Raw genomic sequence first — 22,493 nt, forward strand, 5'->3', positions numbered from 1 at the left:
CACCCCTGCAAAAACATCCAGTCTGAAATTTAGCTCCCACCTGGGTGTAATCAGATTGCTGAAGTGCTCCACCACACAAACTTTGAATATTGCACATTACCATGCAGCACAACATGCATCAGACCCTTTAATATCCCATCTGGGAATTGTTGCGCTACTGCACATCCCACTTCAAGCTGTCCCTACTGTGTGGTAAACAGCTCAGGGTTGAAATTCCTGGAATAGTCAAACAAAAGGTACAAACTGTGTAAAACCTCTGAGACCTGCTTGAGTTCAGATGAAAATGAATCACCATCACCAACCAAAGTACAACTATATTTATTCATTTTCAGTGTTTTTCAAGGCCTGATTACTGCAAGAAAGCAAATTATCTTATAGGTTCTTTATACAGTCAGATTTATTGCATAATGTGACATGGAAACCTTTGTCAAATAAAGTTTTTAAGAAATAACCTGATAAAGGTCTGTCAGCAGCCTGATGCAGCTTGATTCAGCAGAGTGAACTGAAATGCTGTGCACACCTTAAATCCACAAACCTGGCGCTCAAAAGAATGTAGTTAAATCGTAATACTCGAATTTCCCATTACTTCTGGTTAGCAATACTGTCTGATGAGCAGTGAGTTTGAATAAAGGAGAGTGTGGTTAAGGGTGTAACTCATTAGCAGCTGAGTTGACACCCCAGGCCTTGAGAAATAGGTAACAAGATATAAAGTTGTGCTAATGGGATAAAGATGGGGCAAGTATATTATTCTGACACCATCTGTCTCCCTCTTTAACTGCAAAAAAAACAAAAAAAACAAACAGAATTTATCTCCAACAGGAAGTGAGGCTCTTCTTTGAAATACTTTGAACGTTGCTTAGGGACTGTAGAATTTCATATTCAGAGTATCCATAAGAAAGACAAATAAAACACAGCCAGTTTCTCTTGACCAAAGGTTAAAGGTCCATGATGTGAAGTAGAGAACCAAGCCAAGTAAAGTGTGAATTTGAAGCAGAATAAATGAACCAAAAAAAAAAAAAAGAAAATACAATCTTAAAGTAAAGCAACTTTAATCTTTCAAATGTCAATTTAATGTTCCCCAAAACCATTAGGCCAAAGGTAAAATCAACATCACATGTCTTGGGGGCGGGACTTGTTGAAATAAGAGAACCTCCCTTTTTCCGGGTTGGTTTTACGACGTTGGTTGATTCCGACCGGCTCATCTTGACGTTTGTATCGTCTTTGTCGCGGACCGGCATTTTCCCACAACACCCCGCTCCACCTCTCACAGATGACGAAAATGGCGGACAACTCATCATCGGTAGGTTTTCCAAATATATAACGTTATTTTACAGCCAGTGGTTGGTTTTGTGGCTCCCACTCATGCGTGTTTTTGTGCAGGTCGAGATCGTCGAGGGCTGTCGCCTTCCTGTTCTTCGCAAAAACCAAGAACACGAAGACGAGTGGCGTGAGTGTGGTCCGTTTGTTTTTCCGATGCTAAGCTAATGCTAACAGCCAGCGAGCCTCAGCTGTTGTTAGGGAGCCGCGGCCTCCAGTGAGGAGCTGTACACACTTCAGAGGACACATGTACTCACATCCTGCCTCCTAGGTTCATTCTAAACTGTGCTGGAGACACTTTTATTCACTCACACATCTCACCAGACAGTCCTTAGTGACAATATGTTAAAGTCACTTTTTATTATCGCGAAGGAGCCGAGAACCATGTGACATCAGGCTGATGTTTACAAATGCAGCCCATCATTCATTAGGAGAAATTCAACCTTTTCTGGCTTTGCTAAGGACTCAATTTCCTCTGTTACACACACAGAAACACTGTGATTCAATCCAGCATGACATGATCGTGATACTTTTAAAGCACAATATTGTAATACTTAAAAATTACCTATAATGTCGCCATCAGTTTAATAAAACGCAAACATTTTAATCATAAAAACTTTTGGGCCCTATACAAGTAAGGGTTTTTGCACAGCTTCTCATAACTTACCGGTACTTCTTCTTGTTGTTACACTGGACCCTTATTTTGGAGTAGTGAGAAGGTAAACACAAGGATAAAGGATCCCCAGAGAGCGAGTCGTCTCGTAGCAAGAACTGTCACACTAATGTCTGCTTGTGAGAATGACGTTCAAAGTTTTTGCTAATTTTCTGCTTTTTACAGCATTGGCTGAAATTCTCAGTGTGAAAGAAGTCTCGTCGAGAAAACTCTTCTATGTTCACTACATTGACTGTAAGTAAAGTTTTTTTTTTCTTGTTTTTAAAATGATCACTTTTAATGTAGGAGATAGGACTAATGATTTATACCCTAGTAGTGGTCCAAGCATAAGGTTCCTCTGTGTCTTGAGTCTCTCTGTGCTGTTCATAGGTACAATTATGCTTTACACGTATTTATTTAGTTCCCAGAGAAACAAAATTCTGCAATATTGGAGTATTTTATTTTACGTCTTAATCTTAAAAATAAAATTAAAAAAATCACCCCTTTTTTGAAAAAGTTCTTTGCAGTGACTCAGTACCAGTTTTATGTCATGTAGCCCTGCTCAGTCGTGCCTTAGGGCTTACATGTTTCACATGTGGATTTACTCTTTCACACATTTTGCCTCAGTGACTGACTTTCATCTGAGATTGGATTGAAAAGTGTCACGTCGCTACAGTGTTAAATTTCTTCTTGTTTTAAAGTCAACAAGCGCCTGGACGAATGGGTCACATCGGACAGGTTGGACATGAAGAAGCTTCAGTTTCCTAAGAAAGAAGCTAAAACGCCAACCAAGAATGGTCTTCCAGGATCCCGTCCCAGCTCTCCGGAGCGAGAAGTGGTGGTGAGTGCAGGACACCCCATTAAAAATAACTATATCAGGTTTTTTTTTAAAATATTGTTTAAAAAAAAAACAATCTAAATAAGCAGCTTTAACAATTTTATGTATTTTATTATGAGTTTAGCTGATATTTGTTTTTGTTTGTTGACATCTGCAAATGCAACTATGTAAAAGTAAAAGTTGCTGCAAAATCGCATATGAAAACTTTGATGATGATTAAGGATTGAACATGTTAGTAGATGTGATCACTGCTCATTACTGCAACCATCTTAACTGAAAACATCTTAATGTGTTGTTTGATAAATGACAGTATGCTGATTTTATCATGTTGTGTATTAACTGGTCTGTTCAATTCTCCCAACAGGAAATGCAATTTTGGTACTTCAAATGATGATTTTAGAAAAAATAATTTGGCAAAGCATTTTAAAATGAAAGCACTTTGATATTCACTCAGTCGTCTACTAACCAATTTCATGAAATGACACGCATTACAGTGTCCGTGTCAGGTGCTGATTGATCCTGGAGTCACTAATTGAGTTGTGTGTACAGTGAGTAGCTGAGCTACGACCTGGGGGTTAACGTGAATGTCGCTTAATCCTCTTCCTTCTCTTCCTTTCTGTTCGATTCAGAGGAAGAGTCTAGATCTCAACCTACAACAAACTGCCACAGCTCCTTCCAGAGGCAAAACCCTCCCCACACCGGTACAAGTTGAATTTACCCATTCCAGACATGACTGAAACCTCTTTTAAACCTGGTGTTAACATCTGTCCAGTGTGACCGACCGCTGTGGGCCGAATCTGCACAGGACTGCACTCAAATGCAGCCTTGACGTTGATCCAGTTGTGTAGATGATAAATGTTTTGTATTCACTGGACTTATCAGCCGTATCTCAGCTCTTCAGACGAGGTGCTCTGCTGTACATCTTGTCAAAGGCGGATTCTGTTACGAGCTTTTATGATCAGCAAGTGTTGATTTAAAATGTAAAAAAATGAAATGACATGGAGATGACAGCAGAGAGCCTGTAGATTCACCTGTAATTGCAGGACCGACTCCTGAAGACTGGTCTGTGCTCATCACATCTTAATACCAGGTTTAAACAGAGCTTAATTCACATTGGGCAAATAAAATCTGCAATTGGGAAACCTTTCCAATTTGATTTGCTGTGGCTATTCAACACAGTTTTGGCTCTCGTCAGTGTGAAAACTGATACAACATGAACCTGCTCATGACGCAAAACTGGAGCTCCCAGCTTTCATTCATGACGTTTTTGTGTTTTGCATAAAAAAAACAACCAGAAGCCTCCGGTCAGGCCGAACAGCCGAAGCAGACGTGTGACTCGGAGTTTGTTTTTTTTTTTTGTCCGCAGACCGCGAGCCGCATGTCTGACCACGTCTGTCTGCCGCAGAAGAGGAAAGTGGAGCCCGTCCCCGTGCCAGCTCAGGTATCCCCGGCCGCCCCCGTCACCACCCTGTCAACTCCAGCTGAAGCCCCTCAGGCGGCTGTTTTCCCTGCGGTGAGAGAGACCACCCCCTTCAAGTCCCGAGACCCAGACCATGAACAGCTCGCCTCGCTCACAACGGTGGGGAATATTCCTCTCCGTCTCATGTCGTGATCAGGTCTTTTCATATTTTTACTCATAAACGACTTTCTATAAACAGCAGAACGGCAACGCCAGACGAATCATCCCGGCTCAGCCCGGCAGGAAGCGGAAAGCTAACTGTGGGGGGACGGATGAGGTGAGTGACTCTCAGACCGTTCACTTGTTTTATAGTTGTTGTTGTTGTTTTGTGGGGGGTTTTTTTTATGTATTTTGAGCACTCACACAAAAATGCAATTTAATCAGAGTTACAGAAGCTTTGTTCTGCAACACATTTACATATTTGCCACACAAGGAGAGCATTGATATTGATCTCCGTATGGGCTCACAGTTTGGGTGAAAATCGCTCCACATAGAGAGGGTTTCACGTTTTTTTCAATCAATTCAGATAAATTAACAAGAAGAGTGAAAAATCGTCCTCTTTTATTTCCTCTCTGTGAATGAATGGTGCTTCTTCTATTCATGCTCAGAAGGTTCAAGGCTTGTTTTAAAATGTAATAGTTTCCTGTTAATACTTTTCATTTGTGTGTCTGCATGATCTGATTGTCAGTTTGCAGTGAGACGTTGATTGTTGCATCTCCCGACTCTTTGTGATGTGTTCTGAATCTGAAGTGTTCTCTTCATGTTGGGCTGGAATTTTCTGACTAACAAATGGCATTATGGACAGTATAGAAAGTTTCTCCATCCCGTCTTTTTTTTTTTTTTCAGGTTTTTTTTGTGATGAATTGTGAAATATTTACTCCTAATTTCAGGTTGTATTTTTCCGTTATTATTTTTTGACATCCCCACGGCAGAACGCGTTAGTGTTATAACAGCCACTTCAGCCGATTCTCAAAAGGCGCAGCAGCAAACAGTAACCTGACAGAAACAGAAGCTCATTTTGTTATGGTTTTTTTTTTTTTTTTTTTATCAGGGTCAGAGATTCGTTTAGTTTTGTGTTTTTAATCAAAAGTCATGAGGAATGAAATATCTTGAGAGTCAACATTGTTACTGACAGTAAGATCAACACATGAAAGAAAAAAACTCAATTTCAGAATGAATTTCACATGTATTGAGTTTGCATATATGCCACTGCCGTCCTCCCATGTTCTCACCACCAAGCGGGTTTTTACAGAAACACACTTTCTAACATAATCCACGGTCGCTGAATGGTTGTATTTAATGTTTGCCGTCTCTTTCATTCCTCATCTCTTGCGGACTCCTGATGAACCCCCACTTGATGTACTAAAACTACAAATGTTGCTTTCGATCATCCTTCAACCAACACCTGTCATTGAGCATCATTTTATTCTCCTCTTTAGTTTCAAAAAGCCTGTGTTTTTGTCTTTTTTTCTGCCAGATGATAAAGGTTTTGCAGTACAACAACCCCCAAAGTGCCAGTGTCTTTCTGCCACCACCAGAGGTCTGTTTTATTTTCTGTTTTTGCCCGTCGATTGTGTGTTGCTTTCCAAATTCAGCTGTGCCTCCGCGGGATTTTAAAGAGAAATCCTACAACGCATATTAATCAAGCAGTTTTTTTGTTTTAGCATAATTTTAACGACTGGAGAACAACTTGAGAAAGAAGTGTGTAAATGTTATGGTTTGCCTCCAGGACTCGCAGGACAGTTCGGACGGCATCCCGTCTGCGCCGCGCATGACGGGCAGCCTGGTGTCCGATCGCAGCCACGACGACATCGTGACGCGCATGAAAAACATCGAGTGCATCGAGCTGGGCCGGCACCGCCTGAAGCCCTGGTACTTCTCGCCGTACCCGCAGGAGCTCACCGCCTTGCCCATCCTCTACCTCTGTGAATTCTGTCTCAAGTATCTCAAAAGCCTCAAATGTCTGCAGAGACATTTGGTAAGAATCTCTCTGGATCGTCTGTATCACACTGCTTTTTTTTTTAATCTTGTGGCTGTTTGTCATAGTTTAAGTCTGTTTTCTGATTTTTCTGCAGACCAAATGTAATCTAAGACATCCTCCAGGCAACGAGATCTACCGCAAAGGCACCATCTCCTTCTTTGAGATCGACGGCAGGAAAAACAAAGTCAGTGCCAGCGTCTTTATCTCCTCATCCTCACAACATTTGTACTGTTGATTCATTTCAGATTAACTCACATCTTCTTTTTCCTTTTTGGTTTTTTTTTTCCCCCAGAATTATTCCCAGAACCTGTGTTTACTTGCAAAGTGTTTCTTGGACCACAAAACACTGTATTACGACACGGACCCTTTCCTTTTCTATGTAATGACAGAGTATGACTCCAAAGGGTTTCACATAGTGGGCTACTTCTCCAAGGTACTGATGGCATGCAGGTCACGCTGGCTTCATTGTGCACATTTAGACTTTTCATGATCTTTTGGAACCAGTCCTCAGTCCACCCAGGGCCAAAGTAACCCGGATTCTGATCCCTGTGTGCAGGAAAAAGAATCAACTGAAGATTATAACGTTGCCTGCATCCTTACTTTGCCTCCTTACCAGCGAAGAGGTTACGGCAAACTGCTCATCGAGTTCAGTAAGTCCCTGTTTTCCTACTTGCATTTCGATACTTGTGCTTTTTGACCTGACGTGTGCGTGTGTGTGTGATCGGTTCTCACCTTTCAGGTTACGAGCTTTCCAAAGTGGAGGGTAAGACGGGCACGCCCGAGAAGCCGCTGTCTGACCTCGGCCTGCTGTCGTACCGCTCCTACTGGTCACAGACCATCCTGGAAATCCTCATGGACCTTAAACCCGACAACGGAGAGAGGCCACAAATCACCATCAAGTATGAGACTCGTTTGTTTTTTTTTCTTCCCTTGTTTTCAGAGAATCACTCCCAGAATTAAGATGCTGATTTGTTTTTCATTTCTGCACAGTGAGATCAGCGAGATCACGAGTGTCAAGAAAGAAGATGTTATTTCAACGCTTCAGTACCTCAACTTAATCAACTATTACAAGGTGAGAGAGGAGCGTTCTGCTTCTGCTCCTTTTGAGTGAAATGTTTTAAGAATTAGAAGCTGATGCCTGGGACCTGCTTCAGAAAGAGAGAAGAACCTGCTTGCCGTTTTTAAAGAAAAGCAGAAAATATCAATCAAGCGTGAATTACAGTGGAGACAGTAACTTCACCTGACTGGAGGTCATTGGGGTCAATCGAATCCCAGCTGACTCGGCTCAGGTGTAGCTTGACCCCTGACCCTGAGTGTCAATCAGGGACAAACACAAAAAGGAAAAAAAAACAACTCATATTTAAGTGAAATTTTTACAAATGTATTTAGGTTTAAGGATTTTTTTTTTTTTTTTTTGTAATTGAAATTGGCTGTACAAAGTAAAAAATATTTAATTTTATGTAAGGATTTGAGTTCGTTAAGCAGCAGATGAAGTGAAACGCTGACCCTGTCGTCTCTTGGGTTCAGGGCCAGTACATCCTGACTCTGTCGGAGGACATCGTGGACGGTCACGAGAAGGCCATGAAGAAGAGGCACCTGCGCATCGATCCTAAATGTCTCCACTTCACGCCCAAGGACTGGAGCAAGAGGGGCAAGTGGTAGAACCCCAGCCTTCTCAAAGCCAACAGTGTGAACAAATAACGGATCACATAAAGGTTTTGTTGCACTGTCTGAGGACTTTTTTTTTTATTATTATTATTATTTTAACAGAACTTTTCAGATGGAAAAAAATGATTCACAAACTTTGAAATGACTGATTGTGAATCTGGAGCTGAAACGTGGGAACAAAGGAGAGACTGGTAACAATAACACTGGTGGGGAAAAGAAGAAAAAAAAATCATTTTCTGTGTAAAAAGATCCTGTTGATGACCAAAACAGTGCTTTAAAATAATAAAAGGTGTCTGTTTAATATTGTAAAAAAAAAAAAATTTGCCTCAAATTGCAAAACGTACACATGAGGTTATGCTCATTTTATCGCTAAATTCTAGTCGACATCAATTCACTCCGTCATTTGACATGTCTGCATTTTGTAAAATTCAGACTTTTATCTTTTTTTTTTTTTTAATTTGAAACAGATTTGTCTTCTCCATCTGCAAAGTGAAAATGTTGTAATTATAATTATTTATGAACCCCAGACAGGTTTGATTGTAGAAGTCGTCAAGTGAAACATCGCTGTTGATTTTCAGCCCGAGGACCACGATGCAGGATTCAGGACGAGCTACTGGCAGAAGTCGAATATAGTCTAATATATATATACACACGTGTTTTCTTTCTCATAGATTACTTTATGACGCTGGTCTTTTCATGAGTAGATCCTCGACGTTTTGCACAGCCATGTTTTCACAGTAGGTCAGGAGAGAAACACACAGTGGTTCCACAAAGAGAATTTAGCATTTCAAGCCGTGGCCTCTTGTTTCTGTTACATTTTGAAGAGACGGCTCAGAAGAGGGATTCTCAGCTGCTGGCACTTTACAACCTTTATGCCACCAACACTAAACTCCTACAGACTTCTCCGTTTACGATACCTGATGATGCTTTTTTGGAAAAATTGCTCCGCTTGTGTTGCTCTGAGCAGAAGTTTTTTGCTTCTCTCCTGGTCATCGTTGGTTAATTTCCACACTCCATTACTGAGCTGGGTGTGTTAACAAGGGAGGATGTGGAATAAATCAGTCACTCATATCTTTGGTAGAAGGTCCCTGGCCCTTCAAATCACTTCCCAACACATTAGAGTAAGAAGTATTTTATAGTAATCCTCTTCGAGTGCCTGAATTTCAGCATCATTCATCTGACAGAGCACAAAGATTAGTGTCGTTTAATAACGTGCTTATACCTTTTTATTAGTTCGTCTCACTCCTGTAAATTGTCTCTTTTTAAACATGAAAACCTTAAACAATGAAAACATGAAAACCTTTTACATTGTAGCTCGAGAACCAGCTTGGTCGATTCAGGTTTTTTTTTGTTTTTTTTCACAAAGTGAAATCTTAATCTCGTTTTTTTTTCTCGTGTTTGAACTGGTCAGAAGTCGCGCCGCAGTCGGTCTGTGACGACCGCGGTCGGCGCGTTTCTGATAATCCCCCGTCGTGATCAGTGAGACAAGTCATGTTCCCTCTGTTTGACTTCTGTTCCCTGTGACTGTACATACTGAAGACTGAAGCCATGTTGAACTGTTAGAGGAATGTAAATTTATTGTACAGTTGTATTTTTTTTTTTTTTTTTTTTTTTACTCAGTGTTATCGAACAGGCTGCACAATATTACCAGGAAAAGACTTAAAAATGATATCTGACATTGACTTTGTGTTTTTATGTTTACATGTCGAGAAGGTTGTTAAAATTTCTTTGTTGAAATCATTTAGTATATCTTTATGTGAAACACAGTTGAGACTATCATTTGAACGTTTGATATGAAAAAAAACATGTTGAATTGATAAAAAAAAAAAAAAAAGCTTTTAAAATCGTCATAATTGTCTTTGAAGCTTTCTCATGCAAACCCGCCGTTCACAGGCCTGTCGATGAGGTGGGGAGTAAGTTTGATTGCAATTACAATATCTCACACTGCGCCGGGATGTCTGTCAGAATGTGGCGATACAGCAGAAACAGACAGTCCTCCATCCACAGATTAGCACTCTTTCCTTCAGTACAGCAAACTTAGAAGATCCAACGGAAGCAAACAGGAAGTAGAGGTTATACCAACATGCAGTCGTTCAGTAAGCATTTCAGATCCTGCCTTTTACTCTTAAAGTCTGTTTAGTTGACGTGTAATATTTTTACTTCATGCTACCAAACCTCCAGCTGTAAAACTGAACTAAAACCACACCTTTTTTTTAATCCCCCTTAAAGTGGGATTACAGACATTGCCTAGATTATCGAGTATTACTGTCCTCAAATACCGTGTTTGAAAAGAAGAATTAGAACTTGCTGGACTTAATGGTGTATATTTGATAAGACTATTTTTACTTCAAATACTTTCCTTGTGCGCGCATTATATGTTCAAGCATCGTGTTGCATCTGTAAAAAGGCGTCAGTCAGGTGCAACAACTTGAGATATGACGTTACAGCAAAAATAACTTGTCAATGATTTGGGGAATTATTTTTGCACATATGCCAGCACTGTAATGTCTTTGGGTTCAGCAATGTAGAGGTCAAAGTAGATTAAAAAAAAAAAAAAAAAATCCAACTGGATGTCAAGGCAGGAACTTTGTCTGGATGACCACGAGGGGGCGCTGTCGAAAACTACTGCTGTGAGCACATTTTGGTTCAAAGCAAAATGCAATAATTCAGCCTCTCCGACCACGTGCACGGTGCCACAACCTCCAGGAACTGAAGATACCTGAGCAGCAGATGAACTCCTGCACTGCATCCAGTCCGGTAAGTCAAGATACAACTTTGTTTTTGAAGGTAAAAGCAGATGTTAAACTTTTCCAGCCATGTGTGAATCCTCTGTAGGTTCATCATCATGAGCAGCTGGACTTCATACTTTTGAGGCAGCTCAGTTAAAAATAGCTTTGTGTGGTTTCTTGTTTGCAGGTTGCGCCACACACTGAACACTGTTTCTTAAACAGGTGAGTCATCTGCTTTATATTAAGCCAGCAGGTTGGTGATGCACACACACACTCACACACACACACACACACTCTGCCTGCAGCTCTGCTCCAGCCTCTCCCAACACCACATCACATCACACCCATCTCCATCTCTCTGCACCTGGCCGGAGCCTCGGCCCTCCAGAGATCCTGCAGGAATTTCACACTCCTCTCACATCCGCCCCGCGTTACACATTTCCTCATCCTGATCTGTGGCTGGATGGGATGTTGTAGCAAAAAGGCTCTAAAACAGGAGCGTGAAACATAAGTCCCGGGGGTCAAATCCGGCCCTCTGGGGTGTGTTTTTAGAGTGTGTCTTGTTTTTGTCTTAGCCTGAAGTCTTTACTTCTATTCCAAGTCATTCATTTTCCCATTCATTTTGCTTTTTTGGACTTAGGAGAGAAAATGTCAAGTCTTCAGGTGTGTGTGCATCTTGTGATCTACACTAAAGATGAAACTCAAATGGCTACAATCACTGTCTTTTAAAAAACACCTAATGTGGGTTCTATGAAAATAAGAATTACTGATGACACAGCTGAAGATAGAATAGATATAAAAGAGCATTATGCAGAGCAGCGTCAGATTTCATCCACACAGTCATTTTTAAAGGGCTTTGTAAAACCTGCTGGTGTAATTTGTGTAGTTTTGCCCCGTCTGTTCCTGACGCAGAAAGTCCACATGGTGTCACTGCAGCCCTGACTGAGGCCGTTTCCCAAACTCACCTCATCCTCATGATCACAGATCCTGCTCCAACACTAAAAAATAACAAATTAAATGTCTTCTCTAGTTGGTTGGGTTCAGGTTGTTATAGACTTTGCCGTAATGTGGGACGTTAAACCAGTATAGCAATAATATCAGTTTGTTTCACTCTTTTCACTGTTGAATTAAGATGATGCCTCACTGGATTTTTCTGATGTTTCTTATTTCTCTTTTTTATGAGGTATAAAATAATAACATGCTTTTTTATACTAATTAATGTGCATTTGGTTTAAACAGGCACTGATGGAGGCAGACGGATCCAGAAGGCCCTGCTGATCAGCGCTGTGAGGTATGTTTGTGTCTTGGACGAGCAGTTGGAACCACTATCACCTCTCGCCTCGGTTTTTATTCCCCTTATCTCAACAAGACACTCTCCGCCAGCAACGCAGGCCTCCCCTCTCCTCCTCCCTCCTCCTGCACCCACCCCCAAACCCCAGACCAGAGCCGATGACCTCGTAACACACACATGCATACACACACACACACACACACACACACACACAGCCATATGGTACAGCCGGGACGAAACTCAGCGCAGTAATTAGGGGGATGGTGCCGGGCGCCGGGCTCCGCCGCCGTGTAGGTTAAGCACCGTGATTCATCTCCTCCGCTCCCGATCGTCATTTAATTGGGCGTTCACAGGTATGTGTTTGTTTTAAAAGATGGCGCAATGGCTGATGGGTAAGGAGGATCCCGGCCAGGCTGTTGCGCCGCCGCTGCTCTCAAGCAGGTTGATTGTTTGTTATGACCTCGACCCACACTGGCCGCGTTTGTGGAGTACACAGAGCTCTCTGCAAATAAACACACCGACACACACACACACACACTGGCATTTTCACCTCTGCCCCCAAGCTTTTGTGTCTTTATCAGTCTTGTGCAGAAGCGTCCGTTTTGGCACCAAAGAAGTAGACTTGAAATGGACGTGTTTGATCTGTTCCCATCAGAGAACGAAAGGTGGAGAAACCGGAGGAGGAGGTGGCGGCTGTCTTGATACAGCATTGCATCATCCGCTAATCTGCCACATTTCTGATTGTGTGTGTGTGTGTGTGTGTGTGTGTGTGTGTGTGTGTGTGTCATGTTGCCACACCGGGATTTTTTTTTTTTTGCCGGAGCAAATGTTGAAATTCACACTGGCGGCTGCTGAGGTCTCGTTTCACGGCGAGCTCGCCGCTCTCGGCCGCTGCTGTCCGTCCGCCGCTGCCTCAACCCCTCTGACAAGGAGACGAGGAGGAGGAGGGGGGGGGAGGAGAGAGAGAGAGAGGCCGGGTGAAGCTGTGTGTGAGAGGGAGAGAGAGGAGGAGGAGGAGGAGGAGAAAGAGGGGGTTGGCTTTAGTGTGATGTGAATGGAATAGAATCAGCGCGAGAGGGAGAAACAGGGAGGAGGACGGCGCAAATCAACCTGCCTCTTGACTTTAACAACAGAATAGAGGAGCCGGCAGACACCGGGGGGGGGCGGGCGATCGAGGAAGTGTGCGCACGCCTTGGGTTTTATTTTTATTAGCAGGGAGAGGAAGAGAACATCAGAAAAGGAGGAACTGAAGGAGGAGGAGGAGAACGAGCCTCACCGTGGAGATAGATAGCAGAAAAATGCTGTCATGGGGAGACGAGGGGAGGGAGTCGGCGGAGAGGAACAGGATGAAACAAGGCAGGGTCCAGCACAACTGAAATGTGGAGGTAAGCCCTTTTCTTTCCGCACTGAGAAATCACATTCCAGCCTCCCCGCGTCCTCTTTCTGATGATAATGGATTCGGATGGACGACCCTGTGCACGCCGTGTGCGCCTGAAACCTCTGTGCAGGCATGCATGTGCCGCCGTAGTCATACAATCCACTCAGAGACAATGTCTCAGAGCGACAGGGGATCCGAAATAATGGCTTGGCATTATCATATCATGCAGTTCGTCCTCCCTCTGCCTCTGGACCCATTGTGCTGTTGTCACCCTCTTTCAGTTGCGTTTTATCCGGCGGGCCGAGGTGCCCGGCGCACGGCGTTTACACGCAGCATTGTACATTTGAAACCAACTCGCAACCTTTGTCGCATTTCATCCCAGGCCTGCCCTCCTTCCCTCCTCCTCCTCCTCCTCCTCCTCCTCCTCATCACCCGACTGTAACCCCCCCCTCTTCCTCACCTCCAACATTTTTCCTGTCTCTCTCCATTGTGCTCTCTGCAATGGGGCGAGATTGTTCTTAAAAACAGTGTTATGACATTGTCAGGAAGGCACTGCGAAACCTCGCTGTAGAGCGCTCGTGGCTGCAGGACTCAGAGATGAGGGCAAGGTGGAGGGGGGGGGGGCTGGATGGAGGGACAGTCAGTGAATGAAAGAAAGAAGATGCAGGGACAAAAAGAAGATCAGGCTTTATTCTGGATGCATGATTCTGAAGGATGAAAGGAAGCCGTCGGTCTGCAGTGTGCTCTGGATTTGCGTGGATAAAGAGGATTGTTTGCACGGCTGCATGTGATGTGCTCAGACAATGATGGAATGGAGACACACACACACAACCTGAATTGGGGTGTTGTTTTCAAGGTGGCAGAGACGAAAAATGAGGGGACGGCTTTAGTCCCGCACCCCGGTTCCCCCCCCCCCTCAGCCCCCCGCGCCGCCCTCTCCGGTGTTAGACGGGGCTATGAGACGTTCGGGGGCCGGACGGGCTGCTGTAGGGAGAGAAAAGCAGGGATGGAGAGCTGATGGGGGGGACGACGAGCAGCAGCAGCAGCAGCAGCAGCAGCAGCAGCAGCTTACATAAGCCAATGCACTCAAAGGACGGGGCATTTAATTTCCATTGAGCTGCACGGCTTCCTGTCCGATGTGGTCTTCGCTGTGGTTGATATTAGCTTTTTATTTTAACTGATAATTTGCTGCACGGAGGAAAGATGTGTCACATTTCAATGTGACTCAGCTGTGTGTGTGTGTGTGTGTGTGTGTGTGTGTGTTTGTGTGTGTGTGGTCCCAGTGAGGCTGACAGGAGGGTGGGAATGTTGTTCATCAGGGTTAACACTGACCAGACGTTTACCTCGTGTATCAGAAACCACCCTGCCGGGTCCGTCCATAGTTATTCATTATGATGAATGGTAAGTACGTCTGCAGTAAAGTGCACGGACATCCGAGTGCTCGCCGCTCGCCGTCCAGGCCGACCAGCGGCTGCTCCGGACTTCAGTTCAGCCGCCATCCTCTGAACTCCGTACGCTGCGAGCCGTACGTCGTGCACCTCCTGACCAAACCACATTACTGACAGAGAACGGAAAATGTGATTTAAAAGCCTCTTCTTGTCTGGTGCGTTTTTCTGTGTAAAATAGTTTTTAATCGCAATTTTTCCAAACAGAGCCACGCTAGATGTTGCGTCGGTCCACCTGATGGATCGGCTCTGCGGCTGTAGCAATGAGAGCCAGCTGGTTTCCCATTATTTCCTATAATCTAATCACCTCACAGAGTTACATGTCAGCCCGCTATTACTTTGGAGTTGGAGTTAGTGTGTTGGTGATAATGAAAGATGAGAAGTGTGCGGATTGGGTCACACACCACTTATGATTGTTTTTATTATTGATTAGGTGTTGGGTTGTTTCCTAATTTCTGGTAGTGAGAATACTGAGTAAATAAATAAAGAAGTCTTCAGTAATCACATTTTTTTTTTCCACCAACCAAATCAACAAATAATTAGTTTACTTCCTCGAAATGGAAAATTAGTAAAATATATCTGCAGGCTGATTAATAGAGTCGATTTCAGCTCCAGTTTGGATAATTCCATATTTGGAATATTAGCAGAAATTGAAGTCAGATCATATCTTTGTACAATACTTGTTTTTTTTTTTTTTTTGTACTTCTGGTTTGACATGAGTTCTATATGTTTACAGGAAAATAAAAAAATGTGGACTAAGAGGGTGAAAAAGGAAGCGTTGATATCGTAATCGTTTTTCACCTATGAGTGTGCATTTCAATCGCAAGAAAGGATGAGCCCAGTTTTGCTTCCCGCACTGCATGAGAGCCAAAAAAAAAGCTGTGAACTCAGGTTTAGTTGTCACTCTTCATTGTTTTTTGGTTGGCAAACCATAAAGGTGTTCCTGCCAGCCCGAGCTTCTGACCATCGCCAGTCGATCCAAGCTGATAAGTTCTGACTCGGCTCACCTGCCAGTTTTCAACTTTGGTTGCCTGTTTCTGTCCAGAGGGAAACTGGGACTCCTCACGTGAGCTCGAGTGGAAGGTAAAAAAACAACACAAATACTGCTAGTAATGAAACCGTCTCCACGGGTGGATTCAGACACCAGGTTGTCCAAAATGCTGCATGGATCCCTGCAGAGTGACTGAGATAAGAGTTTGCACTCAGTCACCGCGATTCAGACGGAGTTACCAGGCAGATTTCGTTGTGGTCTGAGTCAGCACGGTATCATCCCTCTCATTTGGAGCCATTTTGCATGGCTACTCCCCGGCAGGCTCCCTGCGGGGGGCTCAGCGAGGGAGGCAGTTGGGCAGGCGGAGCCTCCCCCCTTCGCGGGATGGCAGGGTGCCGGCGGCGCCGGCCGCCGGGGTGCGTCGCCGCAGCCTCTCTGCGCTCCGTCGTCACCTGTCTCCCGCCTGCCTGTGATCTTAATTGCGGATCCGGCCTCGGCCTCTCCTTGCCCTCGTGTAACCACCCAGTAGTACTTTGCATAAATAGAAAGCAGCATAAAATATTCAGAAATGTCAAAGAATGACTCATGGTTCAGGGCTGATGTAATCGCGCCGCATCATTCAGACAAACATTCGATGAGATTTCTAACATTTGAGGAGTCGACTCTCTCTCTCTCTCTCTCTCTCTCGTACTGATTTACTTTAGTCCCTCAGTGCTGCAGCTTTAAAAAAAACTTGTGCCATTAAATGTTCCTGTGTGGGTTTTTTTGCTGCACCCACGGTGTGCACAAGACAATTTAGTGAGATTGACGAAATGGCACGAAGCCGTAATAGTCATCATTATCACTTTAGAAACCCCTCTGAAAATCCATCAGCTGTTTGAGTGTGAAATTGAGAACGAACAGAGAAATAACACTTCTGAATACAATTCCTTTTGCCAAATTATGTTTCAGACCCATATGAATACATGAAGTTGTGTTTGTTTTGGTAATGATTTCATCTTTTGCGATCAGAGTAAGGAGTGGTGACCAACGCAGGTCCAGCCAATAATCTTCCAATTCCACGATGTGACATTCCCCCCCACTTCCAGAAATATATTCAGGCGTATTGTCCTTAATCACAAAGCCTCTCTGGGTTATGTCATCAATACATTAAACCATTAGGCAGTGCAGCGGCTCCTTCTCATTGTCCTCACTGCTATTGCTGGAGGAGAGCACTCTGGGGTATTCAGCGCCGCTGAAAGCTGAGCGGGATCAACCGTACGCGCTCCTCGCATCACGTCACTTCATCACCCCGCCTGGTCGATAGAGATCAGAGAGCCGGGAAGACGTCCCCGCGCCGCCGTCAGAGCGAAGACATCCGAGAGTGACGATCGCTGGACGTCTCCGCTCTCTTTGTTCCTGTCACAAGTCTGAGGAGGAAGCTGTAACCTCAGCCGTCATTTGCATGTTGGAGGCGTCACTGATGAAGAAGTGAGAGTAGATATGTTTCGGTACTGCTTTGTCTGTCTGCTCTTATGGTGGCTCACAGGGGAACTGGCTGAAAGGTTGTGTGAACTCAGTGTCTCTGGGTCAGGAGGGTCGGAGGGATGTCTCACATTTGCTTCAAATATCGTTTTTTTTTGCCACTCTTCCTCTAATTCTCATCCATATGTTTATTAATGCGGTGGAAATATGCGCCGCGCTGTCACAGAAGTTACGCGTCAATTTTACACCTTATTGAAGAAAGAATTAATAGGTGCATTAACTCTGCTGGCTCCGGGCAGAAGCTGATAAACTCGCATTTAGCAACACGCTGGCTTTCAAAGGAATGGTGAACAACCCTCTTTATGTTTTCATTCACAGCTGTGAGGCGGCGGATGCACGGAACCCGCTCCGTCTCGCGACTACTATCTCCCCCACATGGCTTCTCAGAGGAAAGTCTCTGTTTGTATCGCTGGAGTTACCATACTGGTGCACGAGCTGCTCGTTTTTATGTAGGTCAGAAGGTGCAGAGCTGCTGGTGTGACACAAGGCCACCAGGCAGAAAACAGGCTCGGCGCTGCAACAAAGGCCTGTCTATAATGTGGATATACGCAGCGAACAACCCCCCTCCTGTTAGCGCGAGTTCATCTCACATATTTATGCAGATGATTGTTTTGACTTCGCATCATTTGTAACTGCCGGAGTCAAAATGGGTCATTCTGAGGCTTTAGCTTGAGAGCTTTGCTGTAGCGTGAACCCTGTAATGCTGCTGCACCGTTCCTCCATAACATTAAGCATTAAAAAAACATTTAATGTAAAGTTACATTTAATTATATATGATATTCGTATGGGACTTTTTTACTTTTTTTCCTGGGACTTTTATAGCAGTACTCTTGGCTTTCTCCAGCAATCTAAAGACATGCTTGTCAGCGTAACTGATGGCTGTACGTTGCTGGTAGATGCGAGTGTCGGGATGCATCGGTGACTGTCTCTTTGTGTTCGCCTGGTGACGATGGACGTGTCACTCGCTCACGGTGTCTCCTGCACGTCGTCCGCTGTCGGCCGGTTTTTGGCTGCAGACGCTACGGCCCAAACCTCAAATCAAACGGAGATACAAGAAACTCTACATGCAAATCTACATTTGCATTTTACTCTGTAAAATGTAGAGTTCATTTTCCTGTTTCATTTTTTGCATTTCAGAGATATTGTGACCCTTTACATTGGATTTTTTTTTATTTATTTCCTTGGTGTGTTGAGGCTTATTTTATAATGAGAAGAAAAAAAAAAACAGAAAAATGACAAACTCTTTCTCCAGTATATAAACTTTAATGGTGTGTGGACTTGTTAGAAATGCAGAAATAATCACCTGTTTGGAGGCTTTCGCTGTGAGTGTCTATTTCTTTCCCAATAATGACGCATGTTGTTTTCACTGAGCTCATAGTCGGACATTTAGAGAACAAGTGCGGCTTGTAAGTTTGATGGCAGTCATTTCGAAATGGCCTTTTCCCGCCGATCAACGTCAGCAACACTTGCTGAGAGTAAGTGTAAACAGCTTCTGGTTCGATTTTTCTCCCACGAAGGAAGATTTTTTTTTTTTTTTTTTTTTTTTTTTCCGTCGAAAAATGTGGGTTGGTTTGGATTGTGTCGGCGTTGCAGCCATTTCATAGGCGCTTGGCTACATGTCAGCGAACAACAGGGACGGCGAGGAAGCGGAGAAGGTCAGCGGCTCTTCCTCTGAAAGCAGACAAGGTAGAGTCGAGTCCTATTAAAGCGATATTGAGCAATCTCTCTTCCTCTCGCTCGGATGACGGCGGCTCAGAGGCTCGACAGTGAACCGTTGAGCTCAACATAATAGATACAGTCATGAAGCTGAGGGCCAGTTCCTTTCACTGACACACACACTCACACACACGCACACACACAGGCAGTCACAGAGAGGCAGCTGCTCTTCCTGTCACTGTGTGGACAGCGTGCCACATGTGGACACTGTTTTATAGAGTCAGCAAAGACAGAACTGCTTTCGCACCATCTCTGCGGCCCGACCCTTGCTGGCCCTCGCGGTTTGCCGTAAGGTGTATTTTCAGATACACAGGAAACGGCGGTGCTCTGAGAGCACGTAGCGTTGATGTCACGGTTCAAAACATGTCAAACAATAGCCGCAGCTCGGTACCTTCATTTGGCTGTTTCAAAGCAGCACCTAGAGAGCCTGATTGGAACAATGGCATTGAAATTTGTATTGTATCTGCCGTGCTTCAGCATCAAGATTGGTCTATTTATTGCAGGAGGAAGTCAGGTTTTAATATGGACAATACTATAGAAGGAGCTGATTTGAGCATACTTCCTCTTTGCATTTACTCAAGGGGGAGGTTCACTGTGTAAAAATAATACAAGCCAGCGTGCGTGCACGGGATAAGTTATGTTTTTGGCTTCAACTCCAACTGAATATTCAGACTCTCTAATGCTTCCACAGCTCCGTTTCTCGGTAAAGCCTCACGTCTTTGCAAAAAAGGCAATCCAAAATGAACTGAAAGCGGACCCGACGCCACTGAAGTCATATGGTAGATGACCTTAAAGCATGCGAGTTTACTGTAAGCCAAGAGGAAGGCATGCAAAGGGAAGTCGGACGTAGGCATGAACCGTAACAAGCCAACTCCAGGGTCTGCATGTGCATCCTCCTCACCGGTATGAGAGTGGACAAGGGAGCAACCAAACAATGAATAATTAACCACAGCGTAACCCTCGCCCTTATTTTGCCCAGCCCTATTTATAATTTATCTGTTGGAAGAATTATTTTTCAATTTTTGAAGGACATATTGGAAGAATGGCAGTTCGATGGAGCTATGTTATTTCTTTGTGCAGAGATCGCTTTACCCTGCAGAGCCTCGAGGGAGCCTTGACCTCCACATGAATAAGACCACAGCAACAGTGCTACACAGCTTTCTCACATTCTTTTTGCTGATTGGTCTTTTTTCTCTGACCACATTTTCCTCTGCAGATTTTTTCGGAGCGAATGTCGTCGTTTCTTTGACACAGAAAATAATTAAAGTCGCTGTTTAAGCAGCTTTATTAAGCTTGAACCGTCGCTGACATGACAAAGGATGAAGGAAGACAGGTGTAGCTAATGCTGTACGTCTTTATATACGGGGCGCTGCGACTCTTTAATTGTCATACTTGAAGAATATAATCACCGAGAACATGGGGAAGCGAGTTAACCGCTCCTCTGAAGCCTGCCAGCGTCGCCCGGCGGCGCGGGAAAAACATCATTAGAGTGAGAACTCGGGAAAAGTATGAAAGGAATACAGAGTAAAAATATATGTAGAGATGCTTGTTTGGAATGAAATAATTGACAGGGTAAACTTGGTGTTTAAACCTTGTTGACTTGACAAGCAGAGTCAGTTTCTGAAAAATGCCACTCAGGCTAATGGCAGATTGAAGTTCTTCATAAATCAGTTTTTCTCTTCTCACCTTGACATTAGCTTGTTATTTTTTTCTCTTTAGTTTTTTTACTTTGTATCAGCCCAATTGAGCACCAGGTGTCGGGGAGATGCGTGTTTATTTGTCTTTGGGGAGCAATGGCTCAGACTGACATTTGCAAAACAGTTTGAATGAAAAAGAGACATAAAAACACTCTGGAAAAAAAAAAATAGAGAGAGTGCAGCAGAAGCATCCACTTAAAAGCCTGTGGACTTGGCCCAGTTCGCTGTCCGCAGTGTGGCGGTGGGAGGGGAGATGGTGGATGCCTGGGAGCAAGTGCTGGGCATCAGAATGAACTCGCTCTCTGAATCAGATCCAGCCGCATTAATACACATTTACTCCCTTTAAAAGAGTCGCAGTTGCTTCGGTTCAGGTCACATTTTCAGGAACGCAACCTGATCTCAAATATGTCAGCGTTGTGTGCGATCGATGCTGAGAGTGAGGCTGAGCCCGGCTTTGAATTCCCCCCAAAAAAATCAATCACTATTAGGAGTTAATGTAGATCTTGTGGTTAAGAATCGGCGATGTTGGCTTTTAACTACAGTCAGACGGTGACACAGGAGCATCTGACCTGCAGACTGAATCACTATTTTTAACGTTTACAGGGACATGCATGTGTTTCTTCATCTCTGTGCGTCATGTGTGCAGGCAGGTGGTGTCTTTTGCAATTGGGGCCTGCATTTTCTCCGACAGAAAACAATCGCCGCATGGAGTTGCGACTCCACACAACAAGCAGCGCAGCCCGATGTGATGGGCTTGATAAGCTCGCCGTAAGAGCACAAGTTTTGTCACTGATCACATCTAATTGCCGCTAAGCTGCTAAGCCGATTGCTGCAGCTGCACCTGAAGGGAAAACAGATCAAATCTCTGTCGTCTGGATGAGGACGCTCTCTTTACTTAAACAGTTGAAGTCTTCAAGCTGCTGCAGCAATCACGGTAAAAAGCTGAAAGTTCGGCTGTGTCTGTGGGACGTCTGCGTGTTGGAGCTGCAGCGAGGCAGCCCGGCTCTAGGTGTGGAAGAAGAAAAGCGTTGAGCAGAAGCGATGACGAAACTCATCCTCTCGGAGTTCAAAAGTCAGTCGTCTCTTCCTGTTTCACAGGACGCAGACTCGCATGTGTGGGTGCAGAAGAAGTCAGGCGGCCGTGACTTCCCCAAATCGGTGCGTTTAATACGCCTCTCTTCTGACTTCCGCTCGTGTCCTGAGGCGGGACTCGCGGGGCCCATTGACCTTGTCCTGGAATTGACACGGTTCAGAGCAGGGCTTTGCACGCTGTCTTCATTTAAATGAAAACCTCAAACCTGGCCTGTTGTGGACATTAATCCAGTGAGGTAATGCAGAGACATGTCCAGGCAGAAGTGTGTGAAGATTTCCTCCAGGTATGTTTGTCTATAAGCATTTTTTTTTTCTTGCATGCTGAGCTGTAGTATTAATATCTGATCACAGGAGTTTCTCCATCTTGTGCACTGCAGGCCTTGAGAAACTGGCTTCTACTTGCAGATAATCATAAATAATAATAAACCTTTTAAAAAGAAAAACCTATGCTGAGCAAACTGAGAAGTGGTCTTTTCACAGTGAGCACAATACTCAGATCATTACCGTCCACAGGCTGAGTTTTAGGTTGATGGAAGCAGGATTAAACACCCCTGTCTGCATGCATTATTGAGTTTCCCAGAGGTAGAGACTGGCTCTGGTGCCACCAGGGAATCTGTGGAGGGCAGCGGCCCGCCGCCTCCCTCTAGCCTTTATGGATGCTCTATACTTAAAAAAAAAAAAAAAAAAAAAATCCTGGAGAGCATAAGCTGCATGT

At 44.2% G+C, this 22,493-nt stretch overlaps 2 protein-coding genes across 8 annotated transcripts in view; both read left to right on the forward strand.

Annotated features, from left to right (window-relative positions):
• The first annotated feature begins 1,207 nt into the window (after positions 1-1,207).
• LOC115395039 (histone acetyltransferase KAT5) lies at positions 1,208-9,765 on the forward strand. 4 transcript variants are annotated; one of them, XM_030100387.1, is made up of 15 exons: positions 1,208-1,300; positions 1,381-1,447; positions 2,156-2,224; positions 2,671-2,810; positions 3,437-3,508; positions 4,174-4,386; positions 4,466-4,543; positions 5,744-5,806; positions 5,996-6,244; positions 6,342-6,431; positions 6,540-6,680; positions 6,804-6,897; positions 6,987-7,146; positions 7,238-7,319; positions 7,775-9,765. In XM_030100387.1, exons 1-15 carry the CDS (start codon positions 1,271-1,273, stop codon positions 7,907-7,909), a joined length of 1,683 nt encoding a protein of 560 aa, XP_029956247.1. In that variant the 5' UTR covers positions 1,208-1,270; the 3' UTR covers positions 7,910-9,765. The 4 variants fall into 4 exon arrangements, with proteins under 4 accessions (XP_029956247.1, XP_029956248.1, XP_029956249.1 ...); XM_030100388.1 differs by having other exon boundaries at positions 4,469-4,543; XM_030100389.1 differs by having other exon boundaries at positions 4,213-4,386; positions 4,469-4,543; positions 5,996-6,277.
• A 2,374-nt stretch (positions 9,766-12,139) lies between these two features.
• Positions 12,140-22,493, forward strand: part of sipa1 (signal-induced proliferation-associated 1) — a 30,876-nt gene continuing 20,522 nt past the window's right edge. For 2 of the 4 annotated variants that reach the window (XM_030100382.1, XM_030100383.1), the window contains exon 1: positions 12,960-13,320. The gene's annotated coding sequence lies outside the window, so the exon portion shown is untranslated. Of the gene's footprint in view, positions 12,289-12,959; positions 13,321-22,493 lie in introns of those variants that run through there. The other 2 variants (XM_030100380.1, XM_030100378.1) reach the window with 2 other exon arrangements.

The sequence above is a fragment of the Salarias fasciatus genome, chromosome 10 (genome assembly GCF_902148845.1).
Source record: "Salarias fasciatus chromosome 10, fSalaFa1.1, whole genome shotgun sequence".
Classification (NCBI taxonomy): Eukaryota; Metazoa; Chordata; class Actinopteri; order Blenniiformes; family Blenniidae; genus Salarias; species Salarias fasciatus.